The 16395-nt window shown below is 48.6% G+C and overlaps 1 protein-coding gene across 3 annotated transcripts; it reads right to left on the bottom strand.

The window, feature by feature from the left end:
• Nucleotides 1-2223: 2223 nt before the first annotated feature.
• Nucleotides 2224-16395, bottom strand: PLAGL2 (PLAG1 like zinc finger 2). 3 transcript variants are annotated; one of them, XM_036419281.2, is made up of 3 exons: nt 16240-16387; nt 10426-10796; nt 2224-7311 (listed from the first exon to the last, which is right to left on the bottom strand). In XM_036419281.2, exons 2-3 carry the CDS (start codon nt 10680-10682, stop codon nt 6081-6083), a joined length of 1488 nt encoding a protein of 495 aa, XP_036275174.1. In that variant the 5' UTR covers nt 10683-10796; nt 16240-16387; the 3' UTR covers nt 2224-6080. The 3 variants fall into 3 exon arrangements, with proteins under 3 accessions (XP_036275174.1, XP_036275175.1, XP_036275176.1); XM_036419282.2 differs by lacking the exon at nt 16240-16387 and adding an exon at nt 14766-14962; XM_036419283.2 differs by lacking the exon at nt 10426-10796 and having other exon boundaries at nt 16240-16395.

The raw sequence follows: 16395 nt of genomic DNA, 5'->3' as shown, positions 1-16395 counted from the left end.
TCACCTGGCTGTGTGTGGCCTATTCCCCAGTAAGTAGTACTGCACTGGGTTGGGCCACAGATCCTCTTTAATAATCTGGGCAACCCTGTCAGCTTCTGGAAGGCTGTGCTGAGAGAACCTGATAAAGCTTTGGACAGTCTCCCGGTTCCCATGCACCAGAGCAGATGGTTCCTGGCCCGAGTGCCATGGAATGTGAGTTGCAATTGACACCACTGGCCTGAGAATCTGCATTCATACTCCTTCACTATCACCTGGTTCGGAAGTAGGGGTTGCCCCAAAAGCAGAACTTGAACTTGCAGCCTATCCTGGCATTCCTAGGCTCCCTCATCTCCCAGGTAGCAGAGCATATCTTCATCTCAACGGGTGCCAGAAAGAACTGGCCCAAGATTGGTAGGGCGCTGGCGGTGAAATGCGGGTGGCTCAGGAAGGTAGTGACCCAGAAGCCAGGAATATTCTGGATGCAGATAGTCCCAGTCGGCCTGGGCACTCATGGCCTCCAGTGGGTCCATAACTGGGCCATCAGGTTTAGGGGGACCGGTCCTTCCTGCGCCTCCGTCCTTACCTCCAGCTTCTCTGTCACATGCTGCTCTTGCACCTCCCAATGGGCTTCCTCCAAGAAGATGGCGCCCTCCTAAAATTACTTCTTCCGCCTTCCCGCCCCGCTTCAGCACTCAGCACGAGCCCCTCACCCCATCCCCCACCCCTCTACGCCACGGGTTTCTGGGGCCTCCGCCCCAACAAGGCCGTTTTCCAGGTTATGAGCAGTCGCTGCGGAGGCCGCTTCCCGGCTCCCAGGACCTGGCGAGGTGGTCCCTGGCCGGCCTCTCGGAGCCCAAGCCGCCAAGGCCAGGCATGAGCCCCGCTCTTGGGCGGGGCGGGGCCGGGCGACAGGCGCGCGGTGGTTTCCAGGACCTCAGCTCCCTCCTCCGCCTTCACCTGCGGAAGCCTCTGGCCTTGAAGGGGCGGGGCCCTCTGGTAACTCAGGGGACTCCGCGAGAGCGGCAGCTGGCGGAAAGCATGGTCTTCAACTACTTGGCGCACTCCGTCACCTCGGGCCCTCTTATTGGGATGTGATTCGTTAGGATCGCTGGGGACTGGGGCTGGGAGCTGGGGGCGTGGGGTGGGGTGGGGTGGGGTGGGGTGGGGTGGGAAGGTGGATTTCACTGGGGCCCTAGCCAGAGACCTGATCCATTGAGATGGACAGTGAACATTTGTCAAGCCGAAGGCCAAAGAGATGAAGGGCCAGCCCACTGCTCTCTTTACACGGAACACCTGTTACACACATTAGTTCATTAATGCCCCTTGGCTCCTGGGTTGGACTCCAGAGTTGCATTACATGGCTAAGGACACTGGCTCCTGACCACAGAAAAGCAAGCTCAGTCTGAGCCCTGGATGGGAGGATTTCAGCACATGTGATGGGACCCAGGAGAGTGACAACTACCTTTATTAGCGACTGACCAAGACATGTCAGCCTCTCAAGTTTGTTTGAACCTGATGGGTCAGCTCAAGTGAGCAAAGTCAGGTCCTAGCTGTTACCAGATGTGCACTGTGAGCAGTGGATAACATTTTCCTTGGACAACCAATATCCATTCATTCTTCTTCATAATAGTACCCCAAATTTCCTTTAAGAAACAAAATTTTCCCGTGTCATCACTGGCTTTTGGCCACTGGTTGGGGGATAGCAAAGAATCCCCTCAAGGCCAATGAGACAGGAGATGCTTACTGGGGCTTTTGTGAATAAAAGGATTCTCTCTCTCTTCATAGTCAGCACTGTGTGAGAATAACAGGTCTGGAATCATAGCAGCAGTCTACTCCTATATAAAGGGACAAGCCACTTTGTAGGCCCTGAGGATGCAGTCACAACTGTGCAAGATAGGGCAGAAAGAAATCAGAATGCTCAGACCAACCTTTTGAATACCTGGATCAATCCTAACCTAAAGACTAATCTACATCTGGCATTTTCAGTTTCATGAAATCATTAGGCCAATATGATTTTCCTGATTTTTGCATCCAAGATTAAGTGATAATATGATGCCACTTTCCTCACAGGCATCCTAGATCTTTTATTTCAAGTTGCATTTTCTAGGTGTCAAAGTGTAGGTCGTTCCTGTCTGTTCTATACTCATCATCTCCTTAGATGCTAAAGGTGTTTGGAGTTCCCAATTCTTCCCCACTCTCCCAACCCTTTCCCAATCAGATAGGTAGGTTCACAACTTCCAAACACATTCAGAAGTTTTTAATAAACAACTTCATTATAAAAACTTTTTTTTGAAAATGTAATTCTGTAAAACATTGAAAATCTACTTTAACAAAGATATGCCCTGTGCATTTTCTAATGGCACTTACATTTTACAATTAAAAACCTTGTTTTATATAAAGCCAAAAATATTCCAAGAGGTTATTCACTGTTTACAAAGTGCTAGGTTTTTGTCTTGTATCTTTCTCTTTAAATAATCTGGCATTACGAAGGAGAGGCTCCAAAGCCTTGACCACTGGGAGGGAGGGGGTGTGTATGAGAAGAAGTGGTATTTCAGGAGCTCTAGTGCCAAATATGTAGAGGTGAAGATGTGCATATGGGGAGAATCCGCTAAGAAAATCAGCTTATATCTGAAGAAATCAGAATACTTCTTCCAAACACCTCAAGAGAGGCACTAGATTATTATGGTGAATCCTCCTGTCAGAACCACAATACCCCCCCCCCCCCCCCCCCCCCGAGCCACAGCCCCTACTCTCCAGTGGTGAAGGTCATAGCCAATTCCTTCCACAGCAGGTTCAGAGTTTCAGGAGAGGCCAGGGTGGGGTCCCAGTTGAATCCGGATTTTTCTGGCCAACACCTGCCTAAGGCAAAGTTTATTACATAAATATCCTTGTTAAAAGCAAAATATTGATCCTATACAATATAAATTGTTGTTTTTTAAATCGTGTTTACAAACAGCTCCTAGATAAAGAGGGGAGATGGACGGGGGGTGGAAAAAATAACTACCAAAAAGGGGGGGGGGGGCATGGACTTAAAGGGCTACTAGGGGGAAGTTTAGGGTAGTGGGAGAATTTCAACTTAGGACAATAACTACGAGCAAAAAAGTAATCACACCTGCTTCCCAGATTTCCATTAACAAAATGCCATTTGTAAAAGGTTGGGGAGAAAAACCTCATTGGTGCTCCTTTCCCTCTCATGCCTTTACGACGACGGGCACAGATCCTTGGTGCTGACAAAGCTGGGCATGCTGTCCTCTGGCCCCCAGGACTGCACTCACCGTGACCAGCCACTGTGCAGGGTGGGAGGCGTCTGCCCCATTCAGGGCAGCTTAAGTTAGAGGAGATGGTGGGGAGAGGAGACATTGCCCCTTTTTCCTGGTCCCTGTTTGGTGTCTGCCACATGCCCCTCAGGCTCGCCTGGCCTCAGTAAGGGTACTGAAGTGGGTTTGGTACTGGGTGTAGGATAAAGCTATTCTTATCCTTTGAACAACCAGGTCAATAAGGCTTTTTTTTTCTTTCTTTCTTTTTTTAATTATGAAAAGGGAGTTTAAGGAACAGCTAGGTGGCTATGGTAAAAAAAAGAAAAGGTAAAGGCAGATGTTCCTCTGCATTTGCAAAGTTCACAGTGATAGGGAAATTCCTGTGGGTGGTGAGGGCACTGAAGGAAGAGAGGGAGCAGGAGGGAAAGAAGGGGAGGAGGCAAGGCTCTAATTACAAGGTTTTAAATAGTTGCTCTGCCTGTCCTATGAGATTCCCAGCATCACTAATGGCGGAGAGGATTCAAGGAAGGGACAAGAAAGAGCAGGCGGAAAGGAGGGGTCTCCCCCCACAGCCTGAGACTATATTCTGTGGCCAGAGGCCCATTTGCCTCTGTAAACGATGGGTGCAGGGAAGTGGCAAAGGGTGACTGGGTCTAGCGATGAAGACCAGAGACAAGGAGAATGGCAGCACTGAGTCCTGCTTGGATCCTCACATACCATTTCCTGTAATACGAGTCCCAATAACATGCACAGCATGCAGGAGGTGGCTGCGTACCAAGTGGACGCTTTTTTAAAATAAACCTTAATCAGTCCCTGGGACTCACTGAAACTAATTTTTAGAAGCAAATTACCTAGTCTGATTTCAACCTTGCCAGATATTTATATCTGGTTTTATTTTTTAAAGGTATCCCAAGATACCCTGCCTAAATCAAAACATGCTTAGTCACTCCACATTGCTTCCAATCAAGGGCTAGAGAGCTACATTTTAAGGCTTTCACCTCAAACAAAGAGTACTGGCCTGGGCTGAAGCAGAAGCCTGGGTCTTGGACCTGCTCAGTTTCCGATAATAAACCAAAGTTATTTCTAGACGGAAAGGGAAGAGGGGGGAGACTGGGAGGAGGCTGAGGCAGTTCCTCAGTAGTTTGTCCTGAAATCCTAGTGGAGAGGCCAGCATGAGGCACCTGCTATGAGAAGTGCCCAGAAACTGCTGGCTGCATCTGTCGGAGTCAACAGTAAAGAGGTAGAAGTGTGTTTCTGAATCACTGGAGGTGTCTCAGGAGGGTCCCACATTGGTGGTCCCTGAGCTATCTCCCTTCCATGAGTGGGAACAGTGCCCACGCAGAACTGAGATGAAGCAGGGATGGGGTTCGGCTGGACAAGGGCTGTGCTGTCTGTGGCAGAGAGCCCCACAGTCAGAAGAACTAATCATTTGTTGCAAGTAATCTTGCTGAGTATTGGGGGCAAAATGGAGGGGGGCCACAAGAGGAAGGTGGAAGTTCTTGGATGGAGAGCAGAAAAGCCTATGTACAGTGGCCCTGAGTCCAAGGGAACTGCAAAGGAGAGGAGAGAGGGGGACACGGTGGGTAAGACAAGTTTGGTGTGGGAAGGAAGCAACGATGCACCCATAGATTAGGACTCAACTATCTGCCCAGTCCTAACTTTCTGAAAACTCCTCTTTCCACAACTTCCTGGAAAGGGGACAGGTACGAGACAAATGAAGGATTCACACCCTCTCCTTTGCTATTCACACCAGCCTAGAACCGAAGCCCCTCCTAAGACTCATGATAACAGCTCATGATGCTCATGGTAGGGGTTAGGGGATGGGGAGGTGATGGAAGTGGGTGTGCCTTTTATTTCTTCCCCTTTCCAGTTCAAGAGGAGAATGAGGGGGTCATGATGTATACTTGGAGAAAAGTAGAATTGAAGACCTGTGAGAAAACTGCTCCAATCTTCTTGCCTGTCTCCCGCAGACACTGCTGAGGAAGCCAGGAACAGACAGTCACGGAAGATGGCAGAGACTGAAGCAGTCCAAAGTCAGTTTATTTCCCCACAGGGGAAAAATATGACCTCAAGTGAAGAGAAGTCAGTGAGACCCGACTCCGCCTTGTAAACAGGGCTCCGGTTAACACCAGGTACCAAAAGGCTCCAGCTGGTGCCAACTGGAATGGACTGGTGGGAATGAATTCACGGTGTGTAAACAATGTTCACTGCAATCATTCTAAGGCTAACAGCTCGGCAAGGGAGGTGAAATGGTGTGTCTGAAGCGACTGTGTAAACAGTACTGTTGCTGGACAACACTGACGGAAAATGGAGGTGCTGGTACAGGAAGGATGGGATAATGGGGAATAGAGGCCTTCTCTCCTGCCCGCTGGTTGGAAGCAGGTGATAGAGCCAAGTGACCCTCTGCCATCAGGGCCTGACCAACTGTTGGGTCTGCAGGTGGGGACCAGAAGGCGGGCTTCTTCGGCTATTTTTCTCGAGGTCATCCAAAGTGAAAGCCTCTGTGTCTCCAACAGGTCACCCCTTCTCCAAAGAGAATGAGGTTCTGACACTTGGGAGAAAGAGAGGACTAAGTGTGGCTCCCGATTCAGATTTAAAAAAATTTAAAGTAAAAATACCTGAAGTCCTATAGTTTGTAATCTTTTCATGGGGTTGGGGCTCAAAGCTCCTCTTGGAACTGATCCTGAAGCCTGAGCCCCGAACCAAGTGCTCCATACAGATACTGGATTTTTTTCCGTCTGAACCCAGCTCTGAAAGCTCAGCTGCCGTTATGGGGGTGCAGATAGGATGGGTATGGAAGTACCCTGACAGAGTTCAAGACTGAACCGAGGGCCTCCTTGGGGGCTACTGGAATGCCTGGTGGAAACGAGGCAGGGTGGTGGTGCTCAGGCCGGAGGTGAAAACAGGAGGCAGGGAGTGCAGAGGCCCGAAGTTCAGAGGTCCCCCAGCTCCCGGGGAATCTTGGGGCTGAGCTTGCAATGTGGTGAGCAGGGGCTGGGCCTCAGCCTGGGAGTAGCCCATGACCAGGCCCCCTGTGGCCCCAGGAGGGTTACAGGAGGGCAGGTTGAGTGGAAGAAAGCCCAGTAAGTGGGAGAAGTCCACATTAGCAGCGCAGAGGGCCTCAGAGAGGTTGGCGGGGCTCTTGGTGAGCAGTGCTTCATCTAGGAGGGCCGCAGCTGCCGCCGGCTGAGGTGAGGCGGGCTGGGGTTCTGCGGATGAGAGAGACAGGCTTCCAGGAAGTTCTGCCATAAAACTATCCACCTCCACTTTGGGCAATTTGTCGGGCAAGTATGAGGTAGATCCAAGCTGGTATTTTGGAGGAAGCTGAGCTGGAGAAGAAATAGGTGAAGATTCCAGAGGATAGCTCATACCCATGGGCAGTGTGTTGTGCACCAGGGAGTGTGGCATGCCTGCACTGGGCATGGTAGGGATGTGGGCGCCATACATGCCCATGGGTAACATACTAGGGAAGGCTTTGGCCCCCATCATGTCCCGAGAAGCCATGCACAGCACAGGGCTCAGCTCTTCCTTCACACTGACGGTGGAGCTGCAGCTGAGTAGGCCTAACATGTCCACTGGCTCTGTCTTAATTTTGAGCAACTCCTGCGAGTGGCTCTTCTTGACATGCCGTGTCAGGTGGTCCTTGCGGCCAAACCGCTGGGCACAGTACTGGCAGAGGAAGTCCTTTCGGCCTGTGTGCACCACTAGGTGCCTACGCACATCCTTACGAGTATAGAAGCGCCGGTCACAGTGGTCACAGGGGTGCTTCTTTTCCTTGGCGCCCCCTGCTACCCGGCGCGAGTGAGCCTTCAGGTGCTCTAGCAGGGCCTGGGTGCTCTCGAAGTTCTGCAGGCACACCTTACAGCTGAGGTCGCCGTTGCTAGCGGCATGCATGGCCAGATGGCGCCGGTAGCCCAGCTTTGTATTGTAATTCTTACCGCACTCGGAACAGTGAAGAGCCTCTTTGTTGGGGTCGTGGGTCTGCAGGTGGTTCCGGAGATGGTCCTTGCGGTGAAACATTTTATCACAGTACATGCACTGGTGTGGTTTTTGGGCTGAGTGGGTAGCCATATGCCTGGAATAGGGATGAAGGAAAAGAAAGATGAGATCACAGGGCTAGCCAGACAACTGAGGTGCCTATTATCAGGGAACCAGGTATAAAAATTATGGTAGGGCCATGCAATGGAATGGATGGAATACCATGCCAACTATACACTGAGTGGTCAGATTATGATGATCTTTGAATGCATAATAATCTGGCCACTCAGTGTATATCCTATATAATAAAAGGCTAATATGAAAATTGTCCCCTCAACCAGGAGTTAGACCAGCAGGCAGGCCGTCCAACCGCCCATGTCTCCTCCCCCTGACCAGGCTGGCGGGACCCCACCCATGCACGAATTCATGTACCGAGTCTCTAATATATATCTCAAACACACACACACACACACACAACACACAACTGAGTGGCCAGATTATTATGCGTTCAGAGATCATAATAATCTGGCCACTCAGTATATTCTAGATATCCTTGCCCACCTGAAGAATCATATATAGGATGGGGGGCAAAAGTAGGTTACAGGTGTCTGTAGAAAAGACAATAATAAATAATAATACAAAACACTATTTCATATCCTCACACTGTAAACCTACTTTGCCCCACCCGATATATAATATTTTCTTTCAGCCTGTGTATTTAGTAGCAAAACATCAGGAACAACCTAAATATTCATCAATAGGGGACTGGTTAAATAAATTATGACAAATTCATAACTCAACTTTTAAAAATAAGGCAGTTTCCCATGTACCCTCAGGGAAAAGCTCCTAAAATACAGTAAATGGGAAGCAATGAGACAGAAGACTACATATAGACTGGCACTATGCATACAAAAAGAAGGAAATATGTGTAAGTTTGGTTATATGTGCTTAAAATATTTCTGGAAGGACATAAAAGAAACTGACAACATTGGTTGCCTTTGGGGAGAAGACACATGTGGCTTATGGGTGTGATGGAGCATTTTCATTGTACCTTTTAGTACCTTTCGAATTATGTGAATGTATTTCCTTTTTAATAAATTATATTTAAAAAATTTTAATGACAATAAAGGGAAAATGAAGTTTAGATAAACTTCCTGATCTGGGGCTGAGTCAAAAAAGGAAGTTCAATATAATGTATGCAATACAATCCCTTGTGAAAATAAAGAAGGAATACATGTTTGAATGCCTCAGCAAAGACACATAAGAAACTGACCTTCCCCTCACCTCTCTGGGTGCCTTTGGGGAGAATAGTGACTTCATATGTGAAGACCATTCATTTTTCACTGCATGTCCATTTGTATCACTTAAATTGTTTGCCATGTAAACCAGCAACATATTTCAAATGTTTTCCTGGTACAGCCGAGACCGGTTTAGCTCAATGGATAGAGCGTCGGCTTGGGGACTGAAGGGACCCGGGTTCAATTCCGGTCAAGGGCATGTACCTTGGTTGCGGGCATATCCCCAGTAGGGGGTGTGCAAGAGGCAACTGATCTATGACTCTCTCTCTCATCGATGTTTCTAACCCTCTATCTCTCTCCCCTCCTCTCTGTACAAAATCAATAAAATATATTTAAAAAAAAAAAAAAAAAATGTTTTCCTGGTACAGCAGTGTCCGCTGGTTTACCTGCTCCCTGCTGGCTGGAAAACAGCTGAGAGCCTAGGAATTACAATCCAGAGCTCCATAATATTATACATTCAGAATCAACTCAGCAAGACTTTTAGGGCCCACCATTTGCTAGGCCCAGTGTGAGCTGAGTCATTAACCTTGTTCCTCATAAGAGGCTGAAAGCATAGAGCAGTCCCACCGATCAGTAAATAAGTGGCAGAAACTAAATTTAAACACAGAGCTTCCTGAGAACTGGGTTCACTTAGGTATGCCACCACTGTTTCTAGTATGGCACCCAGTGATCTTTTCTACCTAACGAGCATCAAACCTCCCCACTCCTCTCATGCTCCTTTCTTGCTCACGCGCATGAGGGTTGCCACTGACCTCCCATGACGTGACTGACATGATAATGTGTGAGAAGTGCTGAGCTACCCACAGCCTGCTTCCCTCGTTTAGCAAGTAAAGAAACTGAAGCTCAAAGAGGCTCAGTGACTAACCTAAGATCACACAATAGGTGGAGTCGGAGGTCATGCCTCCTGGACTAGACCTTTATTACAGCCTCCCCTTGTCACCTAGGCTGTCACTATGACGGTTTAAGAGGGAAGCATTTGAGATCATGCTCCCTCTTAAAATTTCATCACTTTGGTTCAAATAAACACATAAAAATTCTAAAAAAAAAAAAAAAAAAAGAACGGTCTAACAGAACAGCTCCAACAGGCATCGGCCTAAGACAACGGAGCACACAGAATCAAAGCGTTCCTGACGCCCACAGTACTGTCATGAGGGCAATTCTGGGCCCCTACTCCCGTTACCTGTTTTAGTTCCTTCCTATCAACTGTTTTCCAGAGAAGGAACTGAGGCTTTCTGTGGTCACCTTGTTCATATATTTACCTGTTTGCTCTCTGTCTACATTAAGACAATAAACTCAAGGAGGGCCAGCACTCCCATCTATCTGTGCCTGGTATGTAGCAGGAGCTCAGTAAATCATGATAGATGAATAGATAAAAGACTGCATCAGGCAGCTCATCTCAGCAGGGGTTCTTGGGCTTACAAGTTTCAGGAAAGCCACCGACCCAGAGGACACCAGGGGCTCTACAGACACAGAAGCAATCATCTGGATGACAGGCTGGTTCAGTAGAAGAGGCACTGTGGTACCTAAGAAGCTATGTGACCGTGGGTAAGTTACTTTCCTACTCTGAGCCTCCACTTTAAAATTTGTAGATTAGATCACAGCATCTCTTTTTCCTTCTAAAGTTCTAAGATGGATTCCTAATTTCTGGCCAAGATTTTCACTGTTACCTTACAGGAAACTGGTATAGAAAAAAAAAAGTTCAATCTAGTTTGTTTATAGCTATGATATTGTACCCACACATTCTAGTGTTTGAATAAAAAATACCACCATTATTTTTTAGTGGGTGACCCCAAATGGTTGGAATTCAGGGTACATTTATGAGACAAATTAACCTCTACTCTTCTCTCACACACCGATCTGGCTTTGTCCTCAGGGAAGCCCAGGACAGAAAGAGGTATGGGAGTGTCACCTACCTATACAGCTTATACTTGGAGGCAAAAGACTTGCCACAGTGCAGCTGAGGGCAGCTATATGGTCTCTGCTCTGGATGGAGAAGGCTGTGAGGCCTCAGCTTCTCCCCATTTGAGAAGGGTGGCCCCGAGATTTCACATTGGCACTTCACTTGACTCTCCGCCTCCCGGACCCGAGGCCTGGGAACTATTTTCCAGCCCACTTCCTCCTGCTTTGCATCTTGAATCCAGGGGGGGACGCTGGTGAAAAATGTGGTCATGGCAAGGCTAATGGCGAAGGGCCATGTTACTCAGAAAGCCTCCCCATCGGCTTCACACGGGCTCTCTGCTCTGTCACAGCTTCCAACGCAGCCTTCAGAAAACAATCTCTTCACCTGAAATATTAGAACACCTGGTGTTAGGGAGCCCAATACCATGAAAATATGGGTTCTGGAGGCAAACAGAGCCCCGTCCCAATCCCAGCCCTTCCAATTACTTCCCTGAACGGTTTCCTCATATACAAAATAAGCTTAATAATCTCTTAAGTCATAAGAATGTTTTGAAGACTAAATCGGATAATATAAAACACTCAGTAAGAGCTTAGTGGTAACCATTATTCACTAGTACCACCTAGGCTACTGGAAACAAGATAATCTGAGGAAATAAAAGCCCTAAACTCCAAACTTTCTCTTCTACATCCTTCCCACTAAACTTAAGAGATAGCAGCATATTCTCTTCCTCCTCGTTACCCTAACTCCCCCTCACCCACTATTTTCTAGAATTCTCCTCCTCATGGAGGTGCTAAGGAGCAATAAAACGCCCAAAAGGCAACAGAGAAGAAGGAAAAGGAAAAGCCTTTACTTAGGAAATTTACACCCTGAAAAGTCAGCACCTGTGCCAGATGTGTTGTTGTTTTTTTGTTTTAAATATGCTTCCTGCATGCCCCCTACTGGGATCAAGCCCACAACCTGAGCTTGTGCTCTGACTGGGAATCGAACTGGGGACCTCTTGGTCCATAGGATGAAGCTCAATCCACTGAGCCACACCAGCCAGGCCAAATATGTTTCTTAGCAGCACATCCATATCAAGAGATTCTGTCTAAGGAGGCAGCAGCACACTCAGGATTTCCACTAAACCAGTGCTGGTCCCATCCTGCCCTTCACTGCTTCTCTGAGTCTTTTTGTCTCAGGACCAGACCATTCTTCTTCTTCAGCAAAGCTGTCCAATAACCCAAGCTGCTGGTGGCCCCTCCTATGGAACTTCACAGTGCACATTCACTTCTCCATTACAAGCAGGTTCACAACATACTTGCATTAGAACTTAGTCTCCTCCACCAAACTCTGATTCTTTGAGGGCTCAGGACATCTCTTTCATCTCCATACATCTAGCATCTAGAAAAGGACCCTCAACTTTCTTTTAGGTGAGTAAATTAATCGTTGAATATAAGTTGATTCTCATAGGCTTAACTTAGATCAGGAAGTTCTGGTTTAAACTGGATTACAGCACTTCCAAAGTGTGAAGCCATTACCCTGAAGTATGATCCTTTCTTTTATTCAGTAGGAGGATTGGGGAGGGGTGAGGCTGGAGCAAGTGTCAGTGCTTCTTCCCTGTCATCAACTCAGACGAGGAGGATAGGAGTTTCCAAACTGACTCTCAAAAGGGGGACAACAGATCCACATTCACTCATAAGCTCATCAAAGAGTACCAGTTGCAATGCACCTTGCTACAACAGGGATTCCCTTTGAAGAGGTCATGCCAAAATATGGTCATGAGACCTTTTCCATGAGGGAGCAGAGAGGGTATCTGGGGGTTGTCCACGAGAATCTGGGGAGGGAGCCAACCATACACACTAGCTGTGAGCCACAGAATGCTTGCTCAGCTCATTAGCAACTGCGGCTTACAGTGACCATTCATCCAACAGACTGGCCTTGAACGAGATGATAGGATCAGCGAGTTCATGCCCTAGAGAGCTTTGCTCATCATTAACATGAGCTATGTCCTGTTCAGGAACCATTCCACTTGTTGAAGAAACGTTGCAATGTAATATGATAAACATTTCCCCATCATGAGTGAAGATTTGCCTAGAATGATTTGCACAAAGGTGGCCGCACTTTCCATGGATCACATGCTGGTGAGGTACAGGTAGCACCAAAAACTAGTCCCACTTGAGCCTTCAAGTCAAGGCCCATGTACCTACTTCATTATAAACCTCAAAGGTCCCTGACGCCTTGCTTTCAATGTTTAAGTATCCTTCTTCACAAGGGTAGAATTACCTGTTTATGATACCAGCAATTACTATGCACCTTGGAATTGGGTAGATAGGAAGCTCAAGTTTGAGGGGATTTCCTTTACCTTCAAAGTCAAATTCTGCTTCCTCTTGATATCTGAAATCATGCGCATCAACCTCTGGAAAGTTGGGAATGGCAGCCAGAGGGAAGCAAGTTGTACCATCTGGCTAATGTGAGAGGGGAGCCTAGCCCTGGAAATTCCGCACAAACTCAGAAAGAGAGCAGTACATCCCCCACCTCCCACACGTCCACCTCATCTGTTCTGAACAAGCACAAACAAGACACAGCAATTTAGTATGAGTAATGGGCTTCTAGGAAACAGGCTCACGAGGTTGTACTCACAGAACCAAAGGAGGAAGCCAGCAGCCATGTGCTTGCCTTGATCTGCATTTAATGGGGCTATGGCTTTCAAAAGAAAACAGCCAACACCCTGATCCTTCTTACCCTAGCTTTCAAAAAGGCACAGCGGAAGTCCTTGCCTATAGTCACTGAAAACCTGTTGGATAACCAAAGCTGCTAGTGTTACCTTAAGTAGTCTTTTTGGGAATCTAGTCTCTCTCCCTTTATCCTTTGTCTGCAAACTCCTCTCCAGAAAGAGTCCTGAGCTTTTCTCACATCATCAGGTCGACTCCTTCAGTTCTTCCTTGGCAAAACTGTCAAAGAATTCTGCTTCTCTTTCAAAGCTACTCTTCTGGTCTCACATGCTAACTTTAACTACAGAGAACCTGTTCCCATAAAACAAACACAATCACTCCCAGTTACTGGTATAGCTCAGTATATTTTCATCCTAAGATTCCTTCTGGCACCTGATCTGAAGAGGGAGGTAGCGTGGAAAGAACCTTGGACTTGCTATCAGAAGAGCTGCCACTCACTGACTGTGAGACTATGGGCAGGTTATTTTGTTTCTCTGAACCTCCGTTTCCTCAATTTCTAAGATAGAGATTTATTGAGAACATTTGAGATCTTGCTTTCTGACCTCAGTCTGGCTGAAATAAATGGTTATACATTTTTAAAAAATAAATTTGAGATTTATTATCCTTAACTATAATATTCTCATGGAGGATTAAGTGAAATAATACTCCTGAAAGCACTTGACATATAAAATGTGTGAATACAGTGTCATCTCTGACATCTAATTTGTGTCTGCCTCTTTTCCACATGGGGCCTGAGTAGGGCTACTTTTTTCCCTCCCCTTTAATGTTACTTTTCAGACCTCAGCTTCCTTCCCTTCCCAGCATCTCCCCAGAATGCAACCTTCCTCTTTTCCCCTCACAATTAACCCTCAGTGATCCCCTCTAACCAGTCCCTCTTTACTTCACCTTCCTGGGCCAGGGTTCTCTCCCTTTAGGCGTCTCTTCTATTATTAAGTCTCTGCGCCACAAATACAAGTGCCTGCTAAAAGCTCGATGGCCCTCTTTGGAAGTTGAAAGGAGACCAGTTGCTGCCTAGTCTGTCTGTCCTCTGTTGTGAGCTACCATACCCGCTGCCTTCTGATGAAACTAGTTTTTATGATGTTACATCATCTCTATAGAAACTGTGTTCTTTCTCCATTATTAGCCTATTTCCTCATCTGTAAAGCTAAAAATACTAACCTCACAGGCTCGCTGTAAGGATTATGATAGTCAGGTATGCAAAGAGTTCAGCATAGGGCCTCTCTTGCAGTAAGTGCCCAACAAAAGGCAGCTATTATCTTTGCCTTTGTATTGAGTTGCCTGTTCCCACCTTCTGCTGCCACACTAGAATTCTCCCAACCCTCTCAGAACGCTGCTGAGAAACAGCCCTCCTACAGCAGGGAAAGGGTTAATCTCTAAGTGTTCTTAACTAGAGAGACCCACCGAGGATTAACAGCTCCACTTCAGTGACTACCCTAAAATAGCTTTTATCCCTCCTGCCTAAGAGCTACTTGGGGATCTGAAGAACTCAATTCAACACCTGCCGGGGAGGAAACACACCCTGGAACCCATTCCTTGGGGTGGATAGGATCTTCCCTTAAGCAGAACCCAAAATAGCAACTGGGAAGGTTTAAATAGACTTAAAGAGGGGGGAGGAACTCAACAACAAACAACAGATCCTGACCTGGGCACCAGAAATGAATCCAAAAGACACAGTGACTGGCTGGAAAACAGTGGGGAGCAGAGGATGAGAGTAGCTGCCCCCCTCATTCACTCACTCTCTCACACTGGGGAGTGGTGGGAGAGTTAAATTACAGGGGCAGGAGAGTCTCGGTGGCTTGCATCATTCATTCCAGGAGACATCAAACTGGATCAGCAGGGGTTGGATCTACTCTGGGGCTGCTAGTTCTGTCAGTTTAGACGGGCCCCTCTCCGGAGTCCCTTCGACTCACCATTTCCTCTCATTCCCGCTGCCTCCCCCTCCTGAGGAAGCCTTGAGAAAAGGGCTGTAACTCACTACAGCCCCACTTTCACCAAGAGGAAAGCTGCTTAGACACCCACCCCCACCCCGGTCCCAATCTGGTGGCCTTACCTAGGGGATGGGGGTGGGGGATTAGAAACCCAAGGCCAGCCTCTATCAGATCCCTGAACTGACAGGTGGAAAAACACACAAGTCAGAAGACAAGCTACACTGGCAGGTGAAAGCACCAACAGCTCCCCCACACCAGTTGTCCCCACATCGTCCACCTTACGGGTCCCTTCCCCCACCGCGCTGGGGCCACAGCGTGGGGCTGGAACTGCAGGGAACAACGCGGCTCCCCCGGCAGCTTCTAGACTCTAGAAGGTTTCATTCTTTTGGGGCTGGGAGAGATGGGAGTGGACGCGGGGCGGCTGCCGGGGGAAGGATCGGCTGCTGGGTTTGGAGATCTCAGGAGTAGGAAAAAAGGGCAAGTATGGCAAGGAATCATGAGCAAGCTCACTGGATCTCTAAGGGACCCCCCCCAAAAAAAAAAAAAAAAAAAAGGCATTGGGGAATTATGAGGACTGGAAAGTTCCAGATAGTCACAAGTGAATTCCCCGAATTTCAGGAGTCCGGACATGAGTGTTCGGGTAGAAGTTACTTAAATTTAGGGAATAGGGTCACTGCGGAGGGAACTGCAGGAGGTCCTATCTGGGTTTCTAAAACCAAAACCAAGTATTTGAGGGAAGCCTCGAAAAGGGTTGTGAGGTTTTGGAAAATGAAACAGAGGGTAAAGAGCGGGCTCTGGAGCGGGGAGGGGGGTCTGTAGGTCTGAGTAGGCGTGTCCGCGGGGAGGGAGCAGGTGCAGCTTCTCTGGGTCTCCAGGGACCCCGGGGCCGGGGCGGTGGACCCTTCGGGCTGCGTCTCCAAGTCTCGGGAGGGGAGTGGGGGGGTGCCGTGGAGTTTCTTCGCGCCCCCCAGACCCAGGTATCCGGTCCGGGGAGAGTTTTCGTCACCACGGGGCCTATCTGGGCCCGGGCTGACGCAGAGGGGCCCCGGTCGGGGGTGTGGACGGCCGCGCTGAGGGGCCCAAGTAGAGGGGCACCGTCGCCCCGGGTGCCGGGCGCGCGCGCGGGCGCAACGAGACGGCCTCCCGCCCTGCTCCCCGCCGCCCCCTGGGGCCCTCGCCGGCACTCACCGCGCTCGGGGCCCCGCACTGCGGGCCGGGCCGCGCTCGGGCTCCGCCGGGCCCGCTCAGGCCCCGGTAGTGGCGGCGGTCGGGCCATTGTACGGTGCATTGTGGGAGCCGCGCGAGCGGGCGCTCGGGCAGTGGAGGGGGCGGTGCCGCGGGATC

This window comes from Pipistrellus kuhlii, unplaced genomic scaffold (genome assembly GCF_014108245.1).
Source record: "Pipistrellus kuhlii isolate mPipKuh1 unplaced genomic scaffold, mPipKuh1.p scaffold_m20_p_6, whole genome shotgun sequence".
Taxonomy (NCBI): Eukaryota; Metazoa; Chordata; class Mammalia; order Chiroptera; family Vespertilionidae; genus Pipistrellus; species Pipistrellus kuhlii.
This window is presented reverse-complemented; position numbering and strand designations above follow the sequence as displayed.